This window comes from Diplotaxodon limnothrissa, linkage group LG23 (assembly GCF_057381915.1).
Source record: "Diplotaxodon limnothrissa isolate DT_005_m linkage group LG23, D_limnothrissa_male_GT1.1, whole genome shotgun sequence".
Classification (NCBI taxonomy): Eukaryota; Metazoa; Chordata; class Actinopteri; order Cichliformes; family Cichlidae; genus Diplotaxodon; species Diplotaxodon limnothrissa.
The window spans coordinates 48001855-48026353 of NC_140617.1; the positions used below are offsets into that span (position 1 = coordinate 48001855).

Sequence of the window (24499 nt, forward strand, 5' to 3'; positions counted from 1 at the left end):
TTGATGCACGCTCAAATATCCAGGTAAGTAAATCCCAAAGGTTGATTCACTGCTTCTGAGATGTCTTTTGCCATCTTACAATGCTGTGATTGCAGCCATTCCCCAACTCTCTGTGAATGGGACTCAGTGATCAGTGGTCTTTGATCAGTGGTTGTTGATTAATGGTCGTGAGAATTTGCATATCAATCATCAAGGAACTGACCATTGTTCCTTCAGTGGGCTGGTTTCAGTCATTGATGTAAATGTGCTGTTTATAATATTGAAACCTGCAGTCAGCTGAGACTGAAGACGTCACCTGATGATGACGAAACGTTTCTCCTACTGAAAACATCCAGATGAACAGAATCAACCTTTTTGGGAGCAGAACCAAAACTATATTGGACTAAATATACCACTAAATAAAGCATGTAGAATATTTCTCTAAATAAACCAAATGACCTAAATATGAGTGGCATTTTCTAAAAAAACAAAATTGGAGCTGAAGAGCATCACAGTGTAGACGTCCTTGATCTTAAATGAGTTTGCCTGCATGGGGGTGAATGGGATTACTTCAACATAAGGTTAATGAACTCAACCAACGTTTAATAAAGAGATGAAAACATGGCAATATAAGAATAACATGGTTCAATAAAACTATGAAAATGTTCTGAATTATGAAAAATCTGAGTCTGAAAGTGTCTAAAAATTATTTGAAATTATAAAATGAAAAACTGGGAGCTGAAATGTAATTAAGCAGGTAGAGATCGCAATAATCATTCCAATAATATTGAGGTTTGACACAGTCTCCAGGCGCAGGTGTGGGCAGGGTGTGGGGCCCGGCTGAAAAGGGTGAGATGCCCTGGCCAGAGTAAGCTGAATAAACTGTAACTGTATGAAAACATACTTAGCTGAACATGTGTTGGGACCAGTTTAAAGTTTGATTTTTATTTCTCTAGCTGAACCTCCTAAGACCCGAACTCTTCCACGGCAGCATTTTTGATTTCTCTTTGATATTTGGGCTGATTTGGACCCGATGAATGTAAAAGCAAAGAATGACCAGATTCTTTTTTACCTGATTTTTGTTTCTAAGAAAAATAAGAGCCACATATGAGGATATTTGTTTAAAATTTCGATTGAACAGTAGCAGTATAATGTCCTCGTAAGTGGATATCAGGCCCTTGTAGAGCAAAATTGAGTATTTTGGTCTAAATAACCCAAAATGTGACGTCCACATATGTGGACGCAGGTCCTAGGAGGTTAAAGTAATCTGAACTAGATAACTTTCAATGTTGAGTGTGTTTGATGAGGATTTTAAGCGTTCACCATTCATTTCAGTGTAAAACAAACAAACAAATATTTTAAAACATATAAAAGTTAAAGAAAACAGAAGTAATAGAATACTTGTCCACAAAAAGCTGAATGTGTTGATACCAAAATGGTTTCTGTTGCTCTTCCGTACATAACATTAATGCTTAATCAGCATTCACATTAATCAGCGTTCACATTAATCAGCATTCCAAAATTATGTTTTGAGATCTTTAGGTTTGCAAGAATGTTCTAACATTGTCATTTCTCACTTGTGGAAATCCCACACAGAAGAGTTGAAGCTGCAATAGCTGCAAAGGTGGGCTCACATCATTTTAAACCCTGTGGATTAAGCATGAGATGGCGCTCAAGTTCACATGTTTATGAAAGTAAAGGAGCTTATACTTATGGCAGTAGAGTGTAATCCACTTATTGGACGCCCACAAACACCTGCTCACAGAAGGACTGATTAAGTATCATATCAGAATTTTATGATCAACTTACATCCTGTTAATCAGATCACGGTAGAAGCTAAAATGCAGCAGAGGATTGGGAATCAGCTTTATCTCATACAGCGACTGTGAATGTGTGGAAGCAGCCTAATGCTACAGTCCCACTAAGAAATACAAGCGAATACAAATATTTGGCTGCCAGCTGAGTGTTGCTCAGAGACATGTTGCCTTTAGTGACACATCGAGACAGCTCCGGTGTGTCCTCGCTGTCTTTGAGGAAAAGCTCTTCTGCTTCTCCTTGATTACGTGGATCAGGTCTCTTCTCCTGTAAAGCTCAGGACCTTCTCTACATCTTCCATGGCCTCTGTTGCGCTGTTGTAAGTTACGGTGCCGTCACTGAGTTTTGCTGGTGGGGGGTCTGAAAGTGGCCTTTCTTTTCTGCTGAGCGTCAGTGGGGTTAGTCATGGTCAAAGTCAATTCTCACTCCTCTCAGAAAAAACTCTCAGAGCACCAGTTCTTTAACACTGTGCTGTAGAAAGTAAATTACTGTTGAGTGGGGCCTGGTTTCTGCGGTGGCTCTGTGACATCTTAAAGAAAACTCCCATTTAATAAAAGTTTCTAAAACCCCGTCAGGTTGTTCCGTTCAGTGTCTCCAGGCACTACGATACACGAATATTGTTTCTACGTGATCGGGCTTTCAGCTCTGTCAGTTTCGTTTGTATATTTTCTTGAGCTTGAATAGCTTGAAGCAGAACATCTTCCTCCACCTCTCCTTTCTGCCCAATCCACTCTGATTGTCTGGCTCTTTAAGTGTTTGACAGTGGTGTTAAATATCTTTTGTGAAACATGTAAGATCTGTGGCGAAGGCATCACTTTTCAGGCCTGTTTTCATACCCAGCCTGGTAGCTTGTAGCTCTTCATGGACAGATTAAGCCAATATTTCTAATAACAAGGGTCATATTTTACAATATATTTAATTCTACCTGTAAAAAGTCCACATGGCAGTTTAAGTATTCACAAGTTAAAGTATTTATTAGGGGTGCAACAATACTCGTATCGATATTGAACCGTTCGATACAGTGCTTTCGGTTCAGTACACATATGTATCGAACAATATTTGTAATTTATTTTATCAACTTTCCTTCTGACGATGCTGTCTGTGTTGAGCGCTCAGTGAATCTGCGTTCGACTACTCCGCCTAGGCTGCACTGTCGAGCGCAGATCCACTGAGCGCTCAACACAGACAGCATTGTCAGAAGGAAGAGAGCAGGGCAACGAGATTAACGCTGACAGCACTAGTGGGAACACAACGAATATGACTGCACATTTACGCCGACATCATCCTAGTGCAAAGACAAGTGGAAGCAGACAAAAACAACAAGCATGCTACAAACTTTACCCGAGTCATTTAGACAGCCGTTAGCACAGGATTCTCCTTATGGGGACCTGATATGTTTAATATTGTGGCGAGCTCAGACAAGGAGGAGACGGAGGTGTCGTTTGGTCTTGCTTCCCGTGAGCTAGCCAGGGAGCACAGCCGTTTATTGACATCTGCAGAAGAACACTGCCGCTAGCTAACTGCTCAGCGCGGCAACCGCACAGCAACAACAACAACACACAGGGCGCCCATGTGGAAATGTACATACAATCAATATCAGACTCCACCAACAAAAAGGCTTTCAAAACAATATATGTATGTGAATTTTTGCGTGTATTCCTATAATTGTTACCTTTTTCTTTTACCCTTGGCTTTTTGTGTTCATGTTCTGTTGTTTTGTATACTTCATCTGTTCGTATGTTGTATACTCATTGTTTGTTAAATAAAGTTAAAAAAAAAACAAAAAACACACAGGGCGCCCTCTGACCCCGGAAGGACACACCGTCGCAGCGAGAGGGCGTCACCCGTCACTATGGCAACATAAACAAAACATAACTGTACAAACAGAACCCCGAACAGCCCTGACCCGCTACAATATGCTGCTGAGAATATAGCCCAGAAGAAGCGTATAGTATAGCTTTTATTTTGGAAAGAGCCATTTCTCTGTAATAAACTCTCTTTTCCAAAGATGAGGGATTCCTCCATCAGATATTAATTTTTTAAATTACTTTTGTTTCAGCAACATTAAATTTAAAAACTGTACTTTTGAGTTAAAATATATATTTATAAGTTTAATAAATGACAAATTAAAAAGGCATGAACATTTTTTTTGTATCGAAAAAATATCGAACCGTGAATTTTGTGTATCGTTGCACCCCTAGTATTTATATAACTTTTCTGATAAGACATGCATATTTATGCGTAGTGCTATGAGTGCCAGACTCTTAGTTGTAACACATCATTATTATGGTGTAGTTTTCACCTGAGAAAGGCATTAATCACCTCCTTATCTGCTTTGAGTTGACCGACTGGGCTTGGAAGACACGTTTACTCTGCTTATTCATAATTCCTTTAAACATGAGTACTGTGACCATTCTTACATTAAGCCAATATGAACATTTTCCTGCCTACATCTAGACTCTATATATATATAGTCTGATAACTAGATAGAGGGAATTACTGTAACCTAAATTGCACATTTGTTCTCTTATTTTGGCTGTTTGATGAATCAGAGCTGTTCAGGTGGTTGTACTGTTGGTTTCAGGGATATTACTCTGGCTTCTAGTTGAATATCAAATCCTCCAGTGACTCACGCTGGATTTCTGATAAATCCGTTGCGGTCTGTGCGTCTGACCCCGTCTTGTATGGCACAACCCGTGACAACCGTAAAAACCAAGCTGGTGGTTTGTGCAGAGTGAGAGAGACGGTCTGAGCCTGTGATCCTGGCTCAGGGTTAATGAACCCTAACTTACAGATAACTCTCTGCACACATTCAAATCACTGATTGATCACAAATCTGTCATGTTAGAAGTTTAGGGAAAGTCACATCGTTTTGTCTTATAATGACTCACAAGACAAGACTCACGAGTCATTAATATACATCATTTATTTACACGTTCACAAATCTGATGACAGCAGCTTTCTGCATACACATTTACAAATCTTATTACACACACAGATTTGAATAAGCAGAAACAACTCAGTGCACACGCACAACTCCCCACACAGACTGAAATACACATGTGCATTGAAATATACACATGCTTGTATTTGTAATCTAGTGGACTCAGCCATAAGTAACTCCAGGCAGTTGACATTGTTATAGTATATCAATTTTGAAATAGTATCCCTACCATACGCTGACAGACCGAAGGCCTTTTAGATTACTGCATGGTGTGTGACATTTGCTTATTTCTGCATTTATTCTTTACATAACCTTCAGATATCAGCCCAGAGGAGCGCGCACACAACGTGGGGCGAATCCTGCGTAAGGAGGCAGACGATATGATGAACAAATGGGACCAGCTCAACACTGACTCAGATGACTGGCAGAGGAGATTAGAGTTGGCCCTTGACCAACTGATGGAGCTGGAGAAGGCGGAGGACCTGCTGGATGGAAAGCTGAGCCGGGCAGAAATGGTAAAGGATGCGTGGGAACCTGTAGAAGACCTCGTGATTGACTTGCTACCAGACCATATCGACAGAGTCAAGGTGAGAATCAGTGACCCTCACGTTAGATATAGTATTCTGTTTCACACCCACAGACAGTGTAAAACATTAATAAAACAAGCCAACAGTTTCCTTAAACGAGATAACAGGAAGAGATGTAATTAGGTTGGGAGTGCTTGTTACACCTTGTGAGATCCAAGGTTCAGCCCAGGCTATTTCCTTCTACATTACCCTCTGATGCTTTCGATTAGTGTTAATCATGAACATAACACTATGAGGATTTTTCCATTTTTGCTCTTGTTAAAAAATGTTCTCCCCAAATCTTAACAATCAAAGACAAAGAAGATAATCATTCTAATTGATAGGCATTAAAAACTTTTGGTTTGACTTTTTATACATTTTGCTGGATTTGTAAAGTAGGCTCATCCGGGACTTACTGTAGAGATAATTATTGATATCCTGACTTAAATCGCCTTGAATCTTTACTGACTTTGGAAAGGAAGATCAAGATCCCTTTTTTTTATATGAGTTTAGCTTAGAAAAATAATTAAAAGCTCCAGCCATCCATTCATTTTCCAACGCTTATCTGTGGCTGGACAATGAGGACAGCAGTTTAAGCAGAGAAGCCCACGCCCGCCTCTCACCTTGTTCAGCTCATCCAGGAAGATAGAGACATGTTCCCAGATCAGCGTAAAGCATGCCAGAGAGCCTCCTTCCAGTAGGACACGCCTGTAACACCTTATCATTGGGTCAGATACCCAAAACCACCTCAAATGACTCCTTGCTAGGGATGGGTACCGGTTCTGACATAAACGGTAGTAACCAGACCGAAAAGCAGCGCACATTTCGGTGCTTTATTTCTATGCTTTTTTTTTCCTGAGCTGTGATACACTTCTAGCCAATCATTTTACGTTTCCCAGGATAGTAGGCGGGGCCAGGTACGTACGTTCTTTTAGAGCAGAGCTACAGATTAAAAATGTCCAAGGCGAAGCGGTCAAAAGTCTGGCTGTACTTCACAGCAAAAGATGCAAACTCAGCAGCCTGCAACAAGTGCTTTAAGCTGATACTGTGATACTGTCAAAGGAGGTAACTCCTCGAATCCGATGAAACAGCTGGCGACGCATAGCGTTTTTTTTAAAAGCCGAGAAATGCGCCGTATTTGATAGCTTGCTGCGAGACCTCACACTGTGCACGTTGGGTGGGTTGCCTGTTATCAGACCCGGAGTTAGCAACATCCCCCAAAAACCCGAAGAATAGAGTCCTGGCCCCTAGCCCTGCCAGTGTAGCAGGAATGATGAGGATGATGATGCAGCAGCAGCCGTTCTTCTCTGCGTGAGTAGCTTAATGTTGTTCGTGTGTAATTTACGTTGACTAGGCTAACCACGTTATTACATTAATGCATGTAAGGTGAACTAGCAAACATCATCATAGCTACATGCGGCTGTCTTCTTGTTTGATGGCAGATACTCCCTTCACCCTGGCTAAAAAGGCTAAAATGACCAAAGAAAAAGTGGGAAACAGCTAAACATGAGAGGATTTTGGACAAAGTTTGTGTTTTTTCCATTGTTTAAGCACTGCTTCCAGCCAAGAGTGATACCATATATGCCCCATAGCTGCAGAAAAGGCTAACATTGTTATCTTTTTACAAAAAAACAGCTGAACATGAGAGGTTTTTGGACAAAGTTTGTGTTCTCCATTCTTTAAGCACCGGTTTGAGCACCGTCTAAGCACCGGCACCGTTTCAAAAATACCGATTTGGCACCGGTATCGGATAAAACCTAAACGATACCCATCCCTACTCCTTGCAATGTTGAGCTCCACTCTGTCTCTTCCAAATGACTCAACTCCTCACCCTTTCAAGAGTGCAGAGCCATCCTTCAGATGGCTAGACTGTTTGCATCTACCCAGAGCTCATAACAATGGATGAGAGTAGGAGTCTTTCCCCTTATTCCCAAATTCAGCTTCCTATATGGATCTTTGAAATATTCCTTCACCTGAGTCCATCGTCGATTTCCATGTCCTACATTAAAGAATCAACAAACTGGGTTTTATGTGACAGCTGCATTAGTTTCTCACTGTCACATGTAAAGGTTTTGGTGTGTTTATTTCAATGCATATATGTGCTTATGTTGCAGGAGTTTCAGGAAGAAATTGCACAGATTAAGGACGATGTGACGCATGTGAACGAATTAGCATCCACTTTCAATCTGCCTGATATCCAGTTATCATCCAGGAACCTGGAACGCATCGAAGATCTGAATACACGCTGGAGCTTGCTCCAGGTAAACACAAATGCACACATACACATACTTACACAAATGTAGAAGCAATAAAAATGAGATACACTCACGCCACGACAAATATTGCAAATATCAAATGATAGTTTGTATCCAAATATCAAGTCGCATTTGACCAGTGATCTCACTTTTAAATTTGCCTTTTTTCAATTTGAACCAAAAATGTATTATATTTTTAAGGAAAGTATTATATATCACTACTGTACTAACCTGAGTATAATAAGCTGAAGTTATTCATGTCCCACTTGGCGAAAGTTTGGTTTCAGTTCACTCTGCCCAGACTGGGCTGCAGCTCAAGCCTGTTTCTTCAGCCATATCTATTAAGCCCAGTTTCTAGACATCACCTGAATGGTGATTTTGTGGCCAGTGGCAGAGGCCCTTCAGTGGTTTGGCTGGGGGCTGGTGATGGCAGTGAAGACCCTCTGGTGGCATGGCTGATGATGGAGACAAAGGCCCTTGGGTGGCATCAATCAATCAATCAATCTTTATTTATAAAGCACTTTTCATACAGAAAAAATGTAGCACAAAGTGCTTTACATAGTTAAAAGCAGCCCACCCCACCCTCCAACTCACTCCCCACACTCTCAATACACATATATCCCCCCACCCACACACACATACACACACGCGCACACTTAAAGAGTAAAAATTGGGCTGAGCTCGCATGAGCCAAGTGAGGAAACATTATAACAGGGAGCCGTCTGCACCGGGAGCCGGTCACAGACCGCAGCCTCCGGGCTGGGCACACAGCAGGAGGGAGGCCAAGGAGCCCCCCAACCAGGCTGAGAGGACCCCAGAGACCCAGCAGCCACGGTCAATCACAGCCCCGGTGCAGAGAGCGCCCTCCGAGGAAACACTGGAGATATGACGCAATACGATATATACAGGGTAAAATGATAAAATAAATAAGAACAGGATACAATATAAATATAAATATAAATAGAGTAAGAAGATTAAAAAATGAATAAGAATAAAATCAATAAATATTAGGTAAATCCTAAATTAATAATAGAATAACAGGATAGAATAAATAAGCATAAAAAATAAATAAACGCTAAGTAAAAGCTAAATTAAAAAGGTGGTCTTGAGCCTGTTCTTAAAAACATGTACGTTCTCTGCGGCCCTGAGCTCCTCCGGCAGGCTGTTCCACAGACGAGGACCATACCACTGAAAAGCTGCCTCTCCGTGAGTATGTGTCCTGACTTTAGGGACAATCAAAAGGCCAGCACCAGAGGACCTCAGGGTCCGCGAGGGTTCGTATGGTAAAAGCAGATCTGAGAGATAAGAAGGCCCGAGACCATTAAGACATTTAAAAACCAATAAAAGAACTTTAAAATCGATCCTGAAACACACGGGGAGCCAGTGCAGCATGGTGGCAAGGACCCTCTGGATGCATTGCCAGTCTGATAATGTCAGCGCTGATTGGACAACTCGGGTATCAGTGGCAAGAACCGTCTTGTGGCTTGGCTGGAGACTAGTGTCGGTGGGGGTGATGGGATGTCTCTGGAGGCTGGTGACAAAATAGATGTGACCCTCAGCAGGCGACCAGCAGTGGAGACAGAGACCATCAGGATTGGGTGGCACTGGACCCTTGGACTATGACTTAAACTCACACATAGCCAGCGAAGGACGCATGGGCTCCAGTTAAGGCTCAGGGAGCTGCCATAAATCAACAACAGTCCTGGTTATGACAACACATATGGAGCTACATTATAGCTACAGATATTGCAATGCTGTTTAAACCAAAGCACCTCAGCCAGTTTTATTATCTAAGCTTCTGCAATGGAGTCTGATGTCTCACTCACATTTCTTCTTGTTGCATGTTGAAGCTCTGCTGAACCTTGTTAAGATCCAACCAAGCAAAATATGATTTTTTGCTATTTTTCAGGTGGTCTTAAACGTTTAAACGGGGCTGTATTATTCTATAAAGCTAGCATGCACATTATAACTATATACCCATAAACACTAGTCTATAACTAAACACCTAAAAGTAAAAAAAAATCAACTCAAAGCAGTAGAAAGAAAGCCACAAGTAATCCAAGCTAAAGCTTAAATTACATTTATTGGCTGTCTGTTCCCCAGATTTTATCTGTGACTGGAAAATACTAACAGCAATATCATGTTTAGTTTTACTCTTCCACATAACTAAATGAAGCAGTGGCCTAATCCAGAGTAGGACGATCCATACGTGCCCGAGCTCTTTGCAGCAAGTAATTTATGTCTGTTAGCTGCTGTGGGAACTGATCTAAGGGTTAAGTCTGGGGCCAGCCTAACCCAAAATCTAATTTAACATTGGTTTTCTGCATGTCCCCACTGGTATTAGTTGGTTAAACTGATGAGGTTAAATTGATTTAAAATTACATTATTAATGATGTTGATTCATATAGAGATTTTAATAGTAGAACAAATATACACATGTTTGTTAATGTGTTTTTCTCCCCTCTCACAGATCTCCATCAACGAGCATCTCAAGCAGCTGACAGATGCTCATGGGGATTTTGGCCTTACACATGGTAACTATACTGCTTATTTAGTAGTACTTACCAGCAAACATGAGACGTGTGTGTGTGTGTGTGTGTGTGTGTGTGTGTGTGTGTGTGTGTGTGTGTGTGAAAATAAAATGATTTGAACTAATGATGACAGCAGTGGCACAAAATAAACGATGGGGGTAACAAAGCTCTCCTTTGACTGGATCGCTGTCTAGTTCTGTTCAACTTTTTGATTTCAGCTTCATCATGCGGTGCCAGCATGACCCAAGCTTGTGACGCAAGCTCTGTGCTCTCTGATGTCATTCAGTCATAACAGAAGTGCAAAGTGGCTAAACATTCAAAATGTAAAAAAAGAAAAGAAAACTTAAGATCTAATCAGAAGTATAAGTGAGAGTGTAGGGAGACGCATGTTGGAGTCTTCTTCATGAGTGAAGGAAGAGTGGAACACAAGATATTTATTATTTGTAATAAATGAGCTAAGAGAACAGAAGATGCTTCAAAAGTGCTTTTTTGATCATGTTGGAAGTCCAGCATTTCACTTGCAATTACCATTCTGTTACTTTAACATAATCTCAGGATTAACTAAGAAGACCTCAATGCAAGAATAACGGATCTTTAATATTTCCATGTACATGAAATGCACTCTATTACATATTTACAAGGCATTCATTTTATAACTAATCAACCTTAGACTAGCTCAACCAGATCATGAGCCAAAGTTCAGCCAGCAAGCTGATCTAATTATATCTACTGGCTACAAAAGCTATTAGCAGGCAGCAGTCGTTAGGTAGAAACAAAAAGGCAGTTTTTGTCACTGACTGGGTGATTTGGAGAGCAAAATGAGAAAAAATATAATGACAGCTGGCCGGCTGTAGGGATGGGAATCGAGAACCAGTTCTTGATAGTTCAATTCCTCTGTTAGTCTGCTTCCCTATCGATTCCACTTATCGGTTCCACTTGCAGTTGGGCTTCCATCAGTTGAGTTCCGTTTGTGATGTTGGAGAAGGGAAATAGTAGTGTGGTCTACATCGTGGATATGGACAATACTTTTTGTTTTGTTTTGCACAAAATAACCAGAGTGCGATGGTAAAGCGGAAACTGCATCCATAGCAGACACAACTGCATTATGCTGCTAACACAACTTTGGTTCTTTGCTAAGCTAGCCAAGAACCCAGAGTGATGTTAAAGCTATGTGAATGCTGACCCCAGCTCAACAGCAACATCCTGAACTTCAACAGGTAACAATTGGATGAGCAATCAGGCTTCAACCTCCGTTTCTACCTGTTTATGTCTCTATAGCAGAATCACTGTGGTCATTGCTTTAAAGTCTCTTTGTGCTGAATTTCATCTTTGCTTTGTGCCATCGGCTTTGTGTTCATACCTGAATACTAAGCGAAAGATTATATGTGTGTCCTAATTAAGATAGAGATTTATGCTGGTGTATGGGACTGTAGCCTAGAGGTTTATATTTTTAACTGGTCATTATGAGACAATGCATTTCAGTTCTTTTTGCAGAGAAACAAAAAAGTAATGCAATTAGTAGCGTAATGAAATCATTTCTCCTGAGAGTAATTAAGAAATATGCAGATTTCTTTTAAGGAAAGTTCTCTGTGGATGTGTGATACATTACTTTTTTATCTCACGAAAGGGGAAATGCCTTAAACATGTACAAACATTGTCCCTCACAGCATGCACTTAACACAAATGTAATGTCTTTGATATCCTGCTTAGTGGTGATGGTGACTCTGACTCCTTGAGAACTAAGTGAGAATCGATAAGAGAATCGATAAGGTATTGAAGTGATAAGCGATCAATAATCTGAATCCTAAACTCTTATCAGTTCCCATACCGAGTAGGCTATCTTTCCAAATCTTAATCTGGACTAAAATGAAAATGGCTAGAGCCGGCCCTACTGTCTGAGCTATGGGGCTTATTTGGTCATATGCATAAGATCAGGCACTTTTTGTTTTTAATTACTTTCTTTGTTTGTTTTTTAATTGCTATTTGTTTCATGCGTTTCTGTCATTGCGCTAGTAGATGAAATATAAATGTGTAAGTGCTTAAAGTGACACTGTCAGCAAATTAACCGTGTTTTACAAAACTAAAACTCAAGTTTTCAGAAAGAATATCTAAAAATGTTCCTAATTAAATGTAAAACACACGCATTTCTGGAATGATTTTTTAATAGTTTTTCCACCTCTGTCCACTCTGAGTGACATGATAAAAAACAGAAAAATAAATTAAATGGAAATTTAAATTTAATTGATAAAAAGCAAAAATAATGTGCAAATAAAATATGACAATATCAAAGATAAAAACATTGTTACAACATGTAAAGGGCCGTGACATATAGCATTGAAACAAATCATTTAACAGTACTGCCTGAAAATCTTTGTGTCTGACCATTTTTTCACAATGTTTATTAATAATAATAATAATAATGGAAATAATAACAATGTCTCTTCACACCACTGGGAAATACATTTCATTACAGTAGATGTCTTTCTGGAAGTTTTGTAACAAAATTTGTTTTTTTTTTAAAGTTCAAAGAACCCACAGCAGTAGGTACACAAACAGCCAGAGGCAGACAGAGAAAGGTCCAGGAGACAAACACAAAGAAAAATTCAATAAAGATGAATATCCATTGACCCCCCCCCCCCCCCCCCCCCCAAAGTGCAGATGAATGGATTCTCCCCAGAACCAAGAGCGACCCCCGACCCACCAGCCAGCTCCAGCCCCAGGAGGGTGCAGGAAACAGGGGTGTAGAAAGTCCATTTTAATTTCAAATGGTCTAATGTAATTAGAAGACAGTTTCTTTGATTCAGCATGGATGGGTACAAATTGAGTGGACAGGCCAGGACGGTAGGCGGGTACTAGGATTCTGTTGCGATTGATAAGACATTTATTTTACTCCTTGTTCCTTAGCAGGGTGGCTGCAGGACTTGGTCTGGGTGCAGACAGAGGACCCAGAAACATATTCAGTGACATGCATTATAAGAGAAGGGCACCAGAACAGATGTTGCAGGAAGGAAATGGATTTAGGTTTTGGCCGTGTGTGAAATACCTTAGACCAGGGGTCGGCAAGCTGCGGCTCTGGAGCCACATGCGGCTCTTTGGTTCTTATACTGCGGCTCTGCGTGGTTTGGGAAAATAAATTAGAAGCTATTAGCTGAAGTGTATTTTATTTATGTTCTTTTTTAACTTGTAGTTCTAAACTGGAAGATTATTGTGATATTGAAATATAAAAATGAAATTATATTATATTATTTTTTCATCACTCAAAATAAGCGTCACACTCGTGGAAGCGGTGTACCCGCCGAAACGCCGTGCATTTATCGAGACTTTCAACCCCAGGTAGGTCAGTTATGGATCTTTGGATCCACATTATGTCAGCAGCTCCACCGTGAACTATGGTAAATGGTAAATGGCCTGTATTTATATAGCGCTTTACTAGTCTCTAAGAACCCCAAAGCGCTTTACATATCCAGTCATTCACCCATTCACACACACATTCACACACTGGTGATGGCAGCTACATTGTAGCCACAGCCACCCTGGGGCGCACTGACAGAGGCGAGGCTGCCGGACACTGGCGCCACCGGGCCCTCTGACCACCACCAGTAGGCAACGGGTGAAGTGTCTTGCCCATGGACACAACGACCGAGACTGTCCAAGCCGGGGCTCGAACCGGCAACCTTCCGATTACAAGGCGAACTATGTTAAACCAAACACGCTCGCGCCTCACAGACGACAGCTTACAGTCCTGTAAAGATGAAAGTGACTTCGTACAGCCCCGACCTGCAGACGCTGTGCGCAGAGGTTCAGGAGCAGAAGTCCCGTTGTAAACATGTCACGGCAGACCCGACGATGTTTGCATGAACACGCTTTTCAGCTTCTCTTTATTGACCACTTTTCACACACGGTTGCTGTACGCACACAGCCGGCTGTAGCTTTGCAGCTCACAGCCCGACACACACCAACACAACAGCACAGACGTTAAGGCGGCGAGGCGTGGTTGCGGGTGCAGCTCAGGTGCGTCCGCCTCCCCTACAGCGGCGCTGCAGACCACGCCCCGCCACACACATTAACCAGGTAAAATACATATTTGGGCAGAATTTTGCAAATATCTATTTTGCATCTTTCAGCAGCATCGAGCTTTTTTTCCAATTATTTTTTAAAAGTCAGGTCAAGGCTCCAAAAGCACAAAGGCGATATAAGGAGGGCTCACAACAGTTTTTGTTTGCTGGATCATTTTAGTTCAGCTGGGTGTCTTTCCTTTGGTTATATTTCTTTAAGAGTTCAAAATGTGTTAATTACATAAATAAAATGTAATTTTCTCTGTAGCACTTCATGGATTTCATAAGCAACACACCTTAGTTGTTCACACAAAGCATAAAGGTACAAAAAAACAATATATAAAAAGTATTTGTGGCTCCCAGTGTTTTCTTTTGCGTGGAAACTGGGTCCAAATGGCTCTCTGGGTCTTAAAGGCTGCTGACCCCTGCCTTAGACGGACTGAAGTGGGCACATAGAAGTGACCAGGACAGGCCAGGACAGTAGACGGGTGCTGGGATCGACCGGTAAATCAGAAGTTCTGCTTTTATGCTCAACTCTCTCTCTACCAAAACGGTACAGTGCAGTGTCCATATCATTTCAACTACAGCCCCAGTTCATCAGTCAGTCTCCCACTCCCTTCTCTTCTCACTCGTTCGTACTCCATTTGGGGCAGCAACTCATGCCCGGCCCAGAATAGGAACTCCACCCATCTTTTCTGATCTTCAGAAGTCCATATATGCAAGATAAATGGTAAATTGACTGGATTTTATAGCACTTTTCAAACTCAAGCACTCACTTTATACATCATTTACTCATTTTCACCCATTCATAAAAGCATTTTTTCTACCTAACGTTCACACACATTCACACTCCAATGATAACATTTGATAATCAGAGTTTAGAACAGCAGTGCATCTTCCTACCTTCAGCTAGTAGCTCAAGAAGGAGAGATCATTTGAAAGATTTAAACATGATTTACTGAGATAGAGAAACTAATGTATTTGGCGATTAGACCAATGACCCATGATGGCAGAACAGGTGACCACCGGTGAAAGACATGAAGAAACTCTGGAAGCTAGTACCAAAGGAGACATGGTCCATCCAGTGGCTTGGCACGAGGCCACTGATGGCAGAGGATATGATTAACTGGAAGCTAGTGCTGACACAGACGACACCTTAGGTGGCATAGCCAGAAGGTGGCTAGGATGGAACCCAACAAGGGTGATATAGACCCTCGGGTGCCTTGGACAGAGGCCGACAATGGCAACAGAGACCCTAATGTGGCTTAAAGAGGGGCCCTTGGGTGACGTTAATGGAGGCCATCACATGGATTGGACAGAGAAGGATGACAGCAAGGATAGAAAGAAAACCCTCGTGGCCTGCCAGGTAGCCAACCACAACAATGAGTTCCCATCAATGGCTTGACAGATAGCCAGGGATGACCACAGAAACCCACAACCTCAGGCAATATGGCATCCTCGGGCTCAGGCTCAGACAACACAGGACCCTCAGGCTCAGGAATCAGCTGAGGCTCAAGGATGTCAAGATTCACTGCACATATAGGAGACTTTGGAAACACTGGTGGTTGGGGCAGCTCAACAGAGCATGCAGCAAATCTTACAGGGGACAGGGACTGTGGCTGTTCTGGCTCAGAATTCCCCCAGAAGTCCCAGAGCACAGTCACAATATCTGGGGATAGTCTCTGAGATGGTGTGCTCATGAACACAAAATTCAATCTCTGGAGGGGTCATCTCGGCAGCACAGTAAACAGTTTCTGTGTGAGGTACCAGCTCAGAAATGGAAAACATTGTCTCTTCCTCTGAAACACCAATACAGTCGTATCACTGTTTGTCGGCACAGAAACACCCCAAGTATTTCACTGTTGACTGCTTCAGAGACTGCCGTGGACTTCTTCTTTATTACTGGGTGTCTGAGAAACACCAGACAAACATTATTATCTGTTCCAGAAACAGAAAACTTTCTTTGGTTATTGGCCAGCTCACAAATACAGAACACATTTTTTATACTGACCGACTAAGAAATACAAAACTCGTTACAAAATTCAAAGAAACACACTTCAGTCTTTGAATGAGGTGACCACAAAAAACATGTTTTGAACTGGTCGTCTGGTCTTTCTTCCAGCAGGAATAAAAAAAGAAAAACAGTCTTATATTGTATCATCAACAGTCTGACTCAGACACAAAACCCTCAGTTTTTAACTTTGCTGGTTTAGCGGTTATGCTGATGGTGAAGAGAACACAGAACAGTCTTTGCTTAGATTTCTTCTGGCTGGGGTAGCACGAGAGAACACGTCTTTTTCATTCAGCCTAGAGGATTGTTGTGGAGACCCTGTTTTAGCAGATACCAGTGGAGCTGCAAATGTGGGCAGTAGTGAAAGGTACCAGTGGTGGCAGCTTCACTTCCTCCTCAAAGTGGGAACCGGTTATGGTGATGTCAAAAAGCATGTGATCCACTGATGTGGCAGTGATGAAGGGCTCGTCCACTGCAGCGATGACATAGAAGTACTGTTGGGCTCAGTCTTTTTATAGTTGTGTTCTTCTGTCAGGTTAGCTGTGTGGCTGCAGGAGTAAGACCCAAAAGGCGGGAGTTGGAAATAAGGGATAAGCAGTATCATGCTAAACTCAAGGCAGTAGCCACTGACTTAAGTTGGAGCACGTGGAATAGAAAAGCAATGAACACACACCATGAAGAATACTGACACAATACAGACACACCAGATAACGAACAGAGACCTAGACACAAAATACAAGGAAGAACAAACATCAAAATAAAATAGAAAAACAGTGTACAGGAGGACAAAGGGAGAAAGGAAACAAAGATGGTGACGGGATTCAGAGACCAGACGGACACAAGGATAAGGCTGAGAAAACAGAAAGTGAAAACCAAAGATGATAACTAAATATTACAAAACCAAGACACATGAACTCAACTACAACATAAGCAGGGAAGATGATGCTAAAATACAAACCGACGACTGAAAAATACAATAATGAAATGAGAAACAGCAATCAAACAAATACTACGAACAAACCAAACTAAGAAACAAATGATCCACAAAACAACAACAAAACATGAACTCACTAAAAACTCTGCGTTCAACACCGAGGGACCATGACAGCTTTGGAAATTTCAGACACTTCAAACAAAATTAGGAGATGATTATCAATATTTGTTTTGGGTTTTAATCATCTATCATCTGTTTGTGCAGGATCTGTGGTGACCCCCTTCGAGCAGGGCGTCTCTCCAAACAACGTGCCGTACTACATCAAGTAAGTGCTCTGGTGCTCAGCTTGTAGCCCTGCTTGTCCTCTTCATCGGCTACACACAATTTTTAACTTTCATTCTGTCGCACTCTGGTTTCCCTGGGCTGGGGCGCAACACAGAATAAATGTGCTTTGGAAACTTCAAACTTCAAAACTACAAACTTCATTAGCGAACATGATTTGTGACAGTAGGCAGTCTTAAACTAGCAGTGGGGCTATTCTTTCTCAAATCAAATAGGCCTTCCAAGATATGTATGGTATATAATGGTCTGTCAAACCACTTTCAGGCCTTTTTTATTTTATTTTATTTTTCACATTGTAATCTGAGGCAATAATAGTACCTCAAAGACTGTTAAAGACAGACGATTCACTGGTCTTTCTTCCCATCAAAATGAATCAAAATCTGTAATTTGTGAAAAATACATGAAAAATGTCTGTCTATTGGCCACGTCTTAATGCATGCCCAATCATCCAGGCAAGTGAAGACGCTCCGTCCAGATGAACAGAACTTTTGGAGATATCTGTTGGCCAGTTAAATGCCTCTTGCACAGTGTTTCATGGAGAAGCATCTTGCTGTTGTGGTATGGTAGAAATAAAAACAGAATTGGTCACATTCTACAACAAGACCAAAGGAGGTGTAGACACATGGACCACATGGTTAGCACCTACATATGTAAGTTTAAAAACAAAGAGGTGGTCAATGGTGCTGTGGTATGACATACTTAACATTGCTACCCTTCACCTTTTCATAGCTTAGCACCCTGAATTCAAGAGCAGAATCACTAATGCACAACTCACACCACACATGAGAACTCAACTGGAAAGTTGCTCCCAACAAAAAGCCACAGGAAAAGCAGACAAGCCCAACCAAAGAGAAACAAAGATCATGAAGTCAGAAGTTGGTGTGGTAAATCCAGTGTATGGATGTCATTAGATGTAGCGATTGTTCTGTTCTGGAAGAGTGTACCCAGTCACTTGTGCATGTAAGGGTTAAAAAATATTCTGCATGCATTATTTTGCAGTATTATATGTCATTCAAAAATTGCTAAGAATTGTCTTTTCTAATTTAAATTTTATTACTGTATGCTAAAATAACTTGGACCTTTGGACCATAAAAGTAAAGCAAGTTGGAGAAAGACGTACAGGAATATTTTTTAAATTGTCTGATTTTAGATGGAATGACCCAAAGTTGGTCCTTTTCAGATTCAGATCAACTTTATTAATCACAAAAGGAGGCAGTTTGTTCGCAGCTTACCCACACAACCTACTCCCACAGTCAAACACACAACCAATAATCACAAACACTGTTGCATGTCAATTTCTTACACTGTAATATTTCTTTTTCAGCAGAGGCAAGCCAAGGACGCGAGATACACTCAAAGTATTGTTTCCCAATTTTTAATAGTTCAAGGTGGATTGTTACATCGTGGCACATTGTTTGGTCCATAACTGTGGGCTTGCCTGGTATTGCTGGTCAAAGATTCATCCACTCAGGATACGTTCAGTCGTTTGCTGCTTTTAATGCAATTCTTCATTTGTCTGCACTTTTCCATCCACTCAACTGTACGTCCAAATTTGAAACAAAGTACTGACTCTTTAGATGAGAAAAAGCAGAAACACTTGCATAAAAACATATACACATCAACTCACTGACTCCACATTGGGAGTCACCACCGTAGCATTATATTTGGGCAAATTACTTTCATGCTGTGTGGTAAAATGTTTGTTTGTCGGAGGCATTTCCTCTCTTTGTTGTGATCTGTCTTGGGGTAATTATTATTATGTAAATATATTACACATATTCACAAATCAGTTTTCTTAGAAGTAATGTATTACTCCCAGGAGAAAGTAATTCATTACACTACTTGCATTACTTTGAAGTTTCTCCATAAAATGACCTGAAATACATTGTCTCATAATTACCAGCAACAGTATAAACCTTTAGGCTACGGTCCATACACAAGCATAAATCCATATCCTAATGAGTGCACACATATTATCTTTCTCTTAGTTTTCAGCACAAAGCAAAGATGAAATCCAGCACAAAGACACTTTAGTGATAGCCACAGTGATTCTACTGCAGGAACAGGTACAAGCTGCAGCCTGACTGCTCATCAGTTTGTTGAAGTGTTGAAGTTCGGGGTCTGGCTGCTGGCCTGAGGTTGGCAGTCACTCAGCTTCATCAACACTCTGGGTTCTTGGCTAGCTTAGTGCTAGCATGCTGTCCGAGCAGATGCTTGCAAATAGCTGAAGTTGTGTTAGCAGCATTAATTAAGTTGTTTCGGTCCTGGATGCACTTTACACATGTTACTCTCGTCCTTTTGTTTAATAAAACAAAAGTAATATTCATAGACATGCTGCAAACTGCACCATTATCCACCACTAACTGAAATCAGCTGATTGTTGCGCGACTTTAAGTAGAACTGATAGGCAGGATCGACAGGCAAGCAGACGACACGACACTGACTCAGAGAAACACAGGGTTTAAATACACTGGGGAGTAACGAGGGGAATGAGACACAGAAGGAGGGCACAGCTGGGAGAAATCAGGACTGACGAGACAAGCAAAGCAGGACACATTCACATAAGACACGGACCTTCAAAGTAAAACAGGAAGGATCACACAGAGACGCGAACTTGACACAGTGGAGACAGCAACTAAGAAATACAGAGACATAAACCATAAGGCAGAGGACTCTAAGAACTGAAAGACACAGAGGGGAACTCAAACATGCAGACACAGACTTACACAGAACAGAGGGGACACAGAAACATGAAGGGCAAGGGATCGAAACTAGAAACCATCGAATAACTCACAAGTACGATAATACAAACATCACAAATAACTAAAAACGCTGGGTCAGGAGACCCAGGACCGTGACAAAAACTCTGTTCCAGGTTTCAGGAGATCTTTCTCATTGTGCCTTTGGCAGATCCAAATCTCATATTTAGTCACTTAGCGTTGGCTGAGGGAATAAGTTTGGGGACAGACGAACTATTAAAAGACCGTTTTTCAAAGTCATCATCACTAGAATGTTGTGCATCTGGAGACAAAACATCAGATGCTTATCTCTCGTCAACTAAGGCAGTAAAAATGGGAGTTCAAATTTCATTTGACTGTAATACAGTCAAATGTGATCCTGTTTACTGTTGCCACTTGTGAAACAATGCGACATAAAAGATCTGGTTGAAGATGGAGGCCAGTGGGTCTGTGCAGACTTTCAGGAATGACGGGACACACTGTTAAATCCCAGAGCCTTCCCGGTGTTCTGTCTCTGGATAAGCAGACTAAACATCCTCACGGATCTTTAGCACAGGTAGGGGTCAGATGGGACGGGGTGGGGGTGCAAGTAGTCTTTTTGTATAGGTGTGAGGTGAGAGTGAGCATCTTTGTGTGTGGATGTGAGGGTGAGCAGGTGGGAGGTGTGAGTGGTTGTCTTTCAAATCTGCAGTAGAAGGTTTTAAGGCCATCAGCCAGCTGGTGGAGCAATGGACTCCTGTAACTGGTGCAAGCTGATGCAGGGTCATCGGCTGAGAAGCTGCTTTTTAGCTTTTAGCTTTAGTGCCTAATCCGGTCGCTTGCCATGCTTTTCAGGGTTTTCCATTAGGAGACAGTACCTGTTAGTACCTACTCAGCTCGGGTTCCCAGTGATCTGAAAATGTGATGTCAACAGACTGCATGCCACCGATTGGCTAATCAGTGGCATCACTCGCTGAGCCATGAGAGCGTCTCCTTCACGAAAATCAAACCCGGCATTTTTAAAACCCAGCAACGAGAGAAACAGCTGCAAAAAAAGAACATCATTGTCCTGAGTCTGACAAAAAGACACAGACCCATCAGCAGGTGTGTTCTCTCGACGTCCACCTTTGTTGTGGCGTTCATGTTGCACAGTAATTCCTTCGTGGGACGCTCAGCCACATTGCTGTGACAACCCCACGCACATCAGGCGTTGTGATGGAAAACAAGTTGAGTCGCGTAGGGACTAACGGAAAAGCGGCTTTAGTTACCCTGATCTCCTTGGTTAGCTTGTTTCTAGCCTGCTTGTAGAGGGCCCGGACCCCTCTGCTGTAGGCCTCCTCTGTGAATAACCAAGTAGCATAAACAGTTAACCTAACCCCACTAACTGCATGACTTTGGACTGGTGGAAGACGGGTACTCTGGCTTCCTCCTGCATACCTTCTTCCTTGAGTACCCACACAAACACGAGAAGAACGTACAAATTCAAACAGAAAGGACCCAGCCAGTTGATGGAATTGAACTCAGGACCTTCGTGCTTTTTAACATGGCATCATTTATTTACTTTACCTATATGAAGCATTTATATTATTCCTGATTACGGTAACATCACCTGGTCATCTTTACTGAACGGGAAGTAAACGAAAAACTGAGTTAGTGGTTTAAGAATCCAGAGCAAAGCAGGCACAGTGTCATGATTCTGATTTGGGTTGTTAATTACAGACGTTAATGTTTTCAGTATTACTGCTATAATTTGCAAGCAGGTACACCTGTTCATAAAAATGAACAAAGTAATACTGGATACATCATTGTTATTTTTGCTGTCTATTGTCAAGACCAATATAGTCTATCCATTCACTTAACCACTGAGATCCATCAAGTCCCTTCACCAGCAGGGGGGCTGGAGCCTTTTCCAACTACCATCAGAATCAGAATAACCCTGAGGAAAGGGGCAAGAGGCGAGGAACACCTGACGCAGGGCTAACACAGAGAGACAGACAACCATTATGACCTATGGGCAGTTTATAGTAGCCTAGCCCACTGACTGGATGCCTTTGGGTTTTGGGAGGAAGCCAGAGTACCCAGTGAGAACCCACACAAACACACAAGCTCCACAGAGAAAGGCACTGGCTAGATATTTTAATCCACAGTGCTAATCACCACGCCACCACACTCTCCACTGAGATCCTTATTAAATATGGTTATATTTAAATGATAACTGTCATCATTAAGTTATCCGTCTTATCTATTATTTTCTAGATTTTTCTCCTTTCAATGGATAATATTTAATAATTAGGGTAATATTTAATAATTAGGGTAATATTTAATAATTAGGGTAATATTTAATAACTAGGGTAATATTTAATAATTAGGATAATATTTAATAATTAGGGTAATATTGAATAACTAGGGTAATATTTAATAATTAGGGTAATATTTAATAAAAGGATATTTTTTTCCAATGAGATCTCTTGTGCAAACATCGCATGAACAACAAAAGAAAGCCATGTAAGTTCAGTATAATCAAATCCCTGACATTGACTTTTCTCATGTTGAGCATTTATATTACTCGTGATTACAGCAACACCACATGGTGGTCTTCATAAAAGCAGAAGTGAGGCAGAAAAACGAAGTTAATGGTTAAGAAATACAGGGCAGACTCAAATGGACTACACATACACTAACAACAGTATAGAGTGCTTGAAAGTAAAAGAAAAAGTAAAGTCAAGGACCAAAAGCAGATGCATGGAGGCAGGCACAGGTGAACTTAAAGGGAGTCATTTATTAATAATCCCGTAGTTAAATCCAAAAGGGAAACAAAGTAAAAAGGGAAACACCAGAAGCCAGGAACTACAAACAGTTTACGCTTGGGATACAGGCTAATGATGGACGTGAACAGGTACAAATAAAGTAGCAAAAACAAGGATAAACAACAGATGACCAAACAAAGAACAAGAAGAAGACTGGAAGTACAAAGAAGGGTGGGAAACACAGCTGAAACTCATAGACAGGAGGGTTCAGTGAAACTAAACACACAAAAGTTAAACAGGAAATAAAGAAGGAGAACATCAGTGACAGAGACTTGACATAAAAGGGCTGAAGACTAGGAAAAAATGTAATATAGAAAACTAGCAGAACACAACAGGAAGGGACAAACACATGGATATAAACACAAAGAAAATCAAGAATCATACATTTACATAAAGAAAACTAGAAAGTTAAAAACAACAACATTTAAAATCACGGGTAACAGACCCTTGACCTTAACAAAGACAAAGAACAACAGAGACAACACAAACACAATGCACAAAGGGAAAAGCAACTAATAAAACAAAACAATCCTTAAATCTTACTATCATTACTTTTGGCAAAAGGCCCTTATTTGCATTTCTCCTCCGTCAGTGTGGTCTGCTTTTAGTCATGTCAATAATTTCTTCACAGTCAAGAACTGATGTAAGATCTCTCTCAAGTGACAACATCAAAGCGAGTCCATGAGGTGGACCTCATGGAGCACCTCATGGTGCCACAGGAGCACCTGCTGGCACTCCTTATTCTCCCAACACTCGAGACTCGACACTCAAACGTTCAGACTCTCTCAGGTTAAATCGACGAGTCGCCATGTCAGTCAAATTTCTATTAATAGTAAGCGCCAGTAGAGTGGTTTCTGATTTTATCAGGCCATATGAGGAATTATGAAACCTGGCACTAAGTTCATTAAGCTGGAAGTCTATGATTTTATTTAATATAAGAAAATTGATGTGTCAGCTGACATTCTAGGAGAGTGACGATTGTAAACCCCTGTTGACTGAAAAGAACACAAAGGCTTATTGACATTTGGCAAAAAACATCTTGATGATGCCGAAGACCTTTGGGAAAATATTCTGTGGACTGATGAGAAAAAAGTTGAACTGGAAGATTTGTGTCCTTACACCTGACAGACGAACTAACACAGCAGTATATGAAAAGACCATAACAACAGTCAAACATGGTGGCCATAATTATTGGAACTATTATACAGTGGAACCCCGACTTACGAATACCCCGTTTCACGAAAAATTCAAGTTACGAAGGCGCTGAACGGCAATATTTCTGCCCGTGTTACGGCAAAATGCCCGAGTAACGAAATCCGCTGGCTCTGATTGGCTGAGCCTACAATGCCCACAATGCCTTCCAAATCATGTGACAACCCCTTGGCTTTCATACTTGCGCTTCGCTGTTCCACTTGAACCACGTATTGTTGTTGCAGTTAGCGATGAGCCTATAGCCTATCAGTCACTCAAAACGCGCGATGGGTGCTTCGACTTACGAAAGACCCTTGGGAACGAATTAATTTGGTAAGTCGGGGTTCTGTTG

At 41.3% G+C, this 24499-nt stretch overlaps 1 protein-coding gene across 4 annotated transcripts in view; it reads left to right on the forward strand.

The window, feature by feature from the left end:
* The window catches only part of dmd (dystrophin), a 305560-nt gene that overhangs the window by 234348 nt on the left and 46713 nt on the right, over positions 1–24499 (forward strand). For all 4 annotated transcript variants that reach the window (XM_085348560.1, XM_085348556.1, XM_085348558.1 and 1 more), the window contains 4 exons: positions 5057–5325; positions 7419–7565; positions 10030–10093; positions 17355–17415. In XM_085348560.1, the coding sequence (XP_085204686.1) occupies positions 5057–5325; positions 7419–7565; positions 10030–10093; positions 17355–17415 (541 nt within the window). The remainder of the gene's footprint in view (positions 1–5056; positions 5326–7418; positions 7566–10029; positions 10094–17354; positions 17416–24499) is intronic.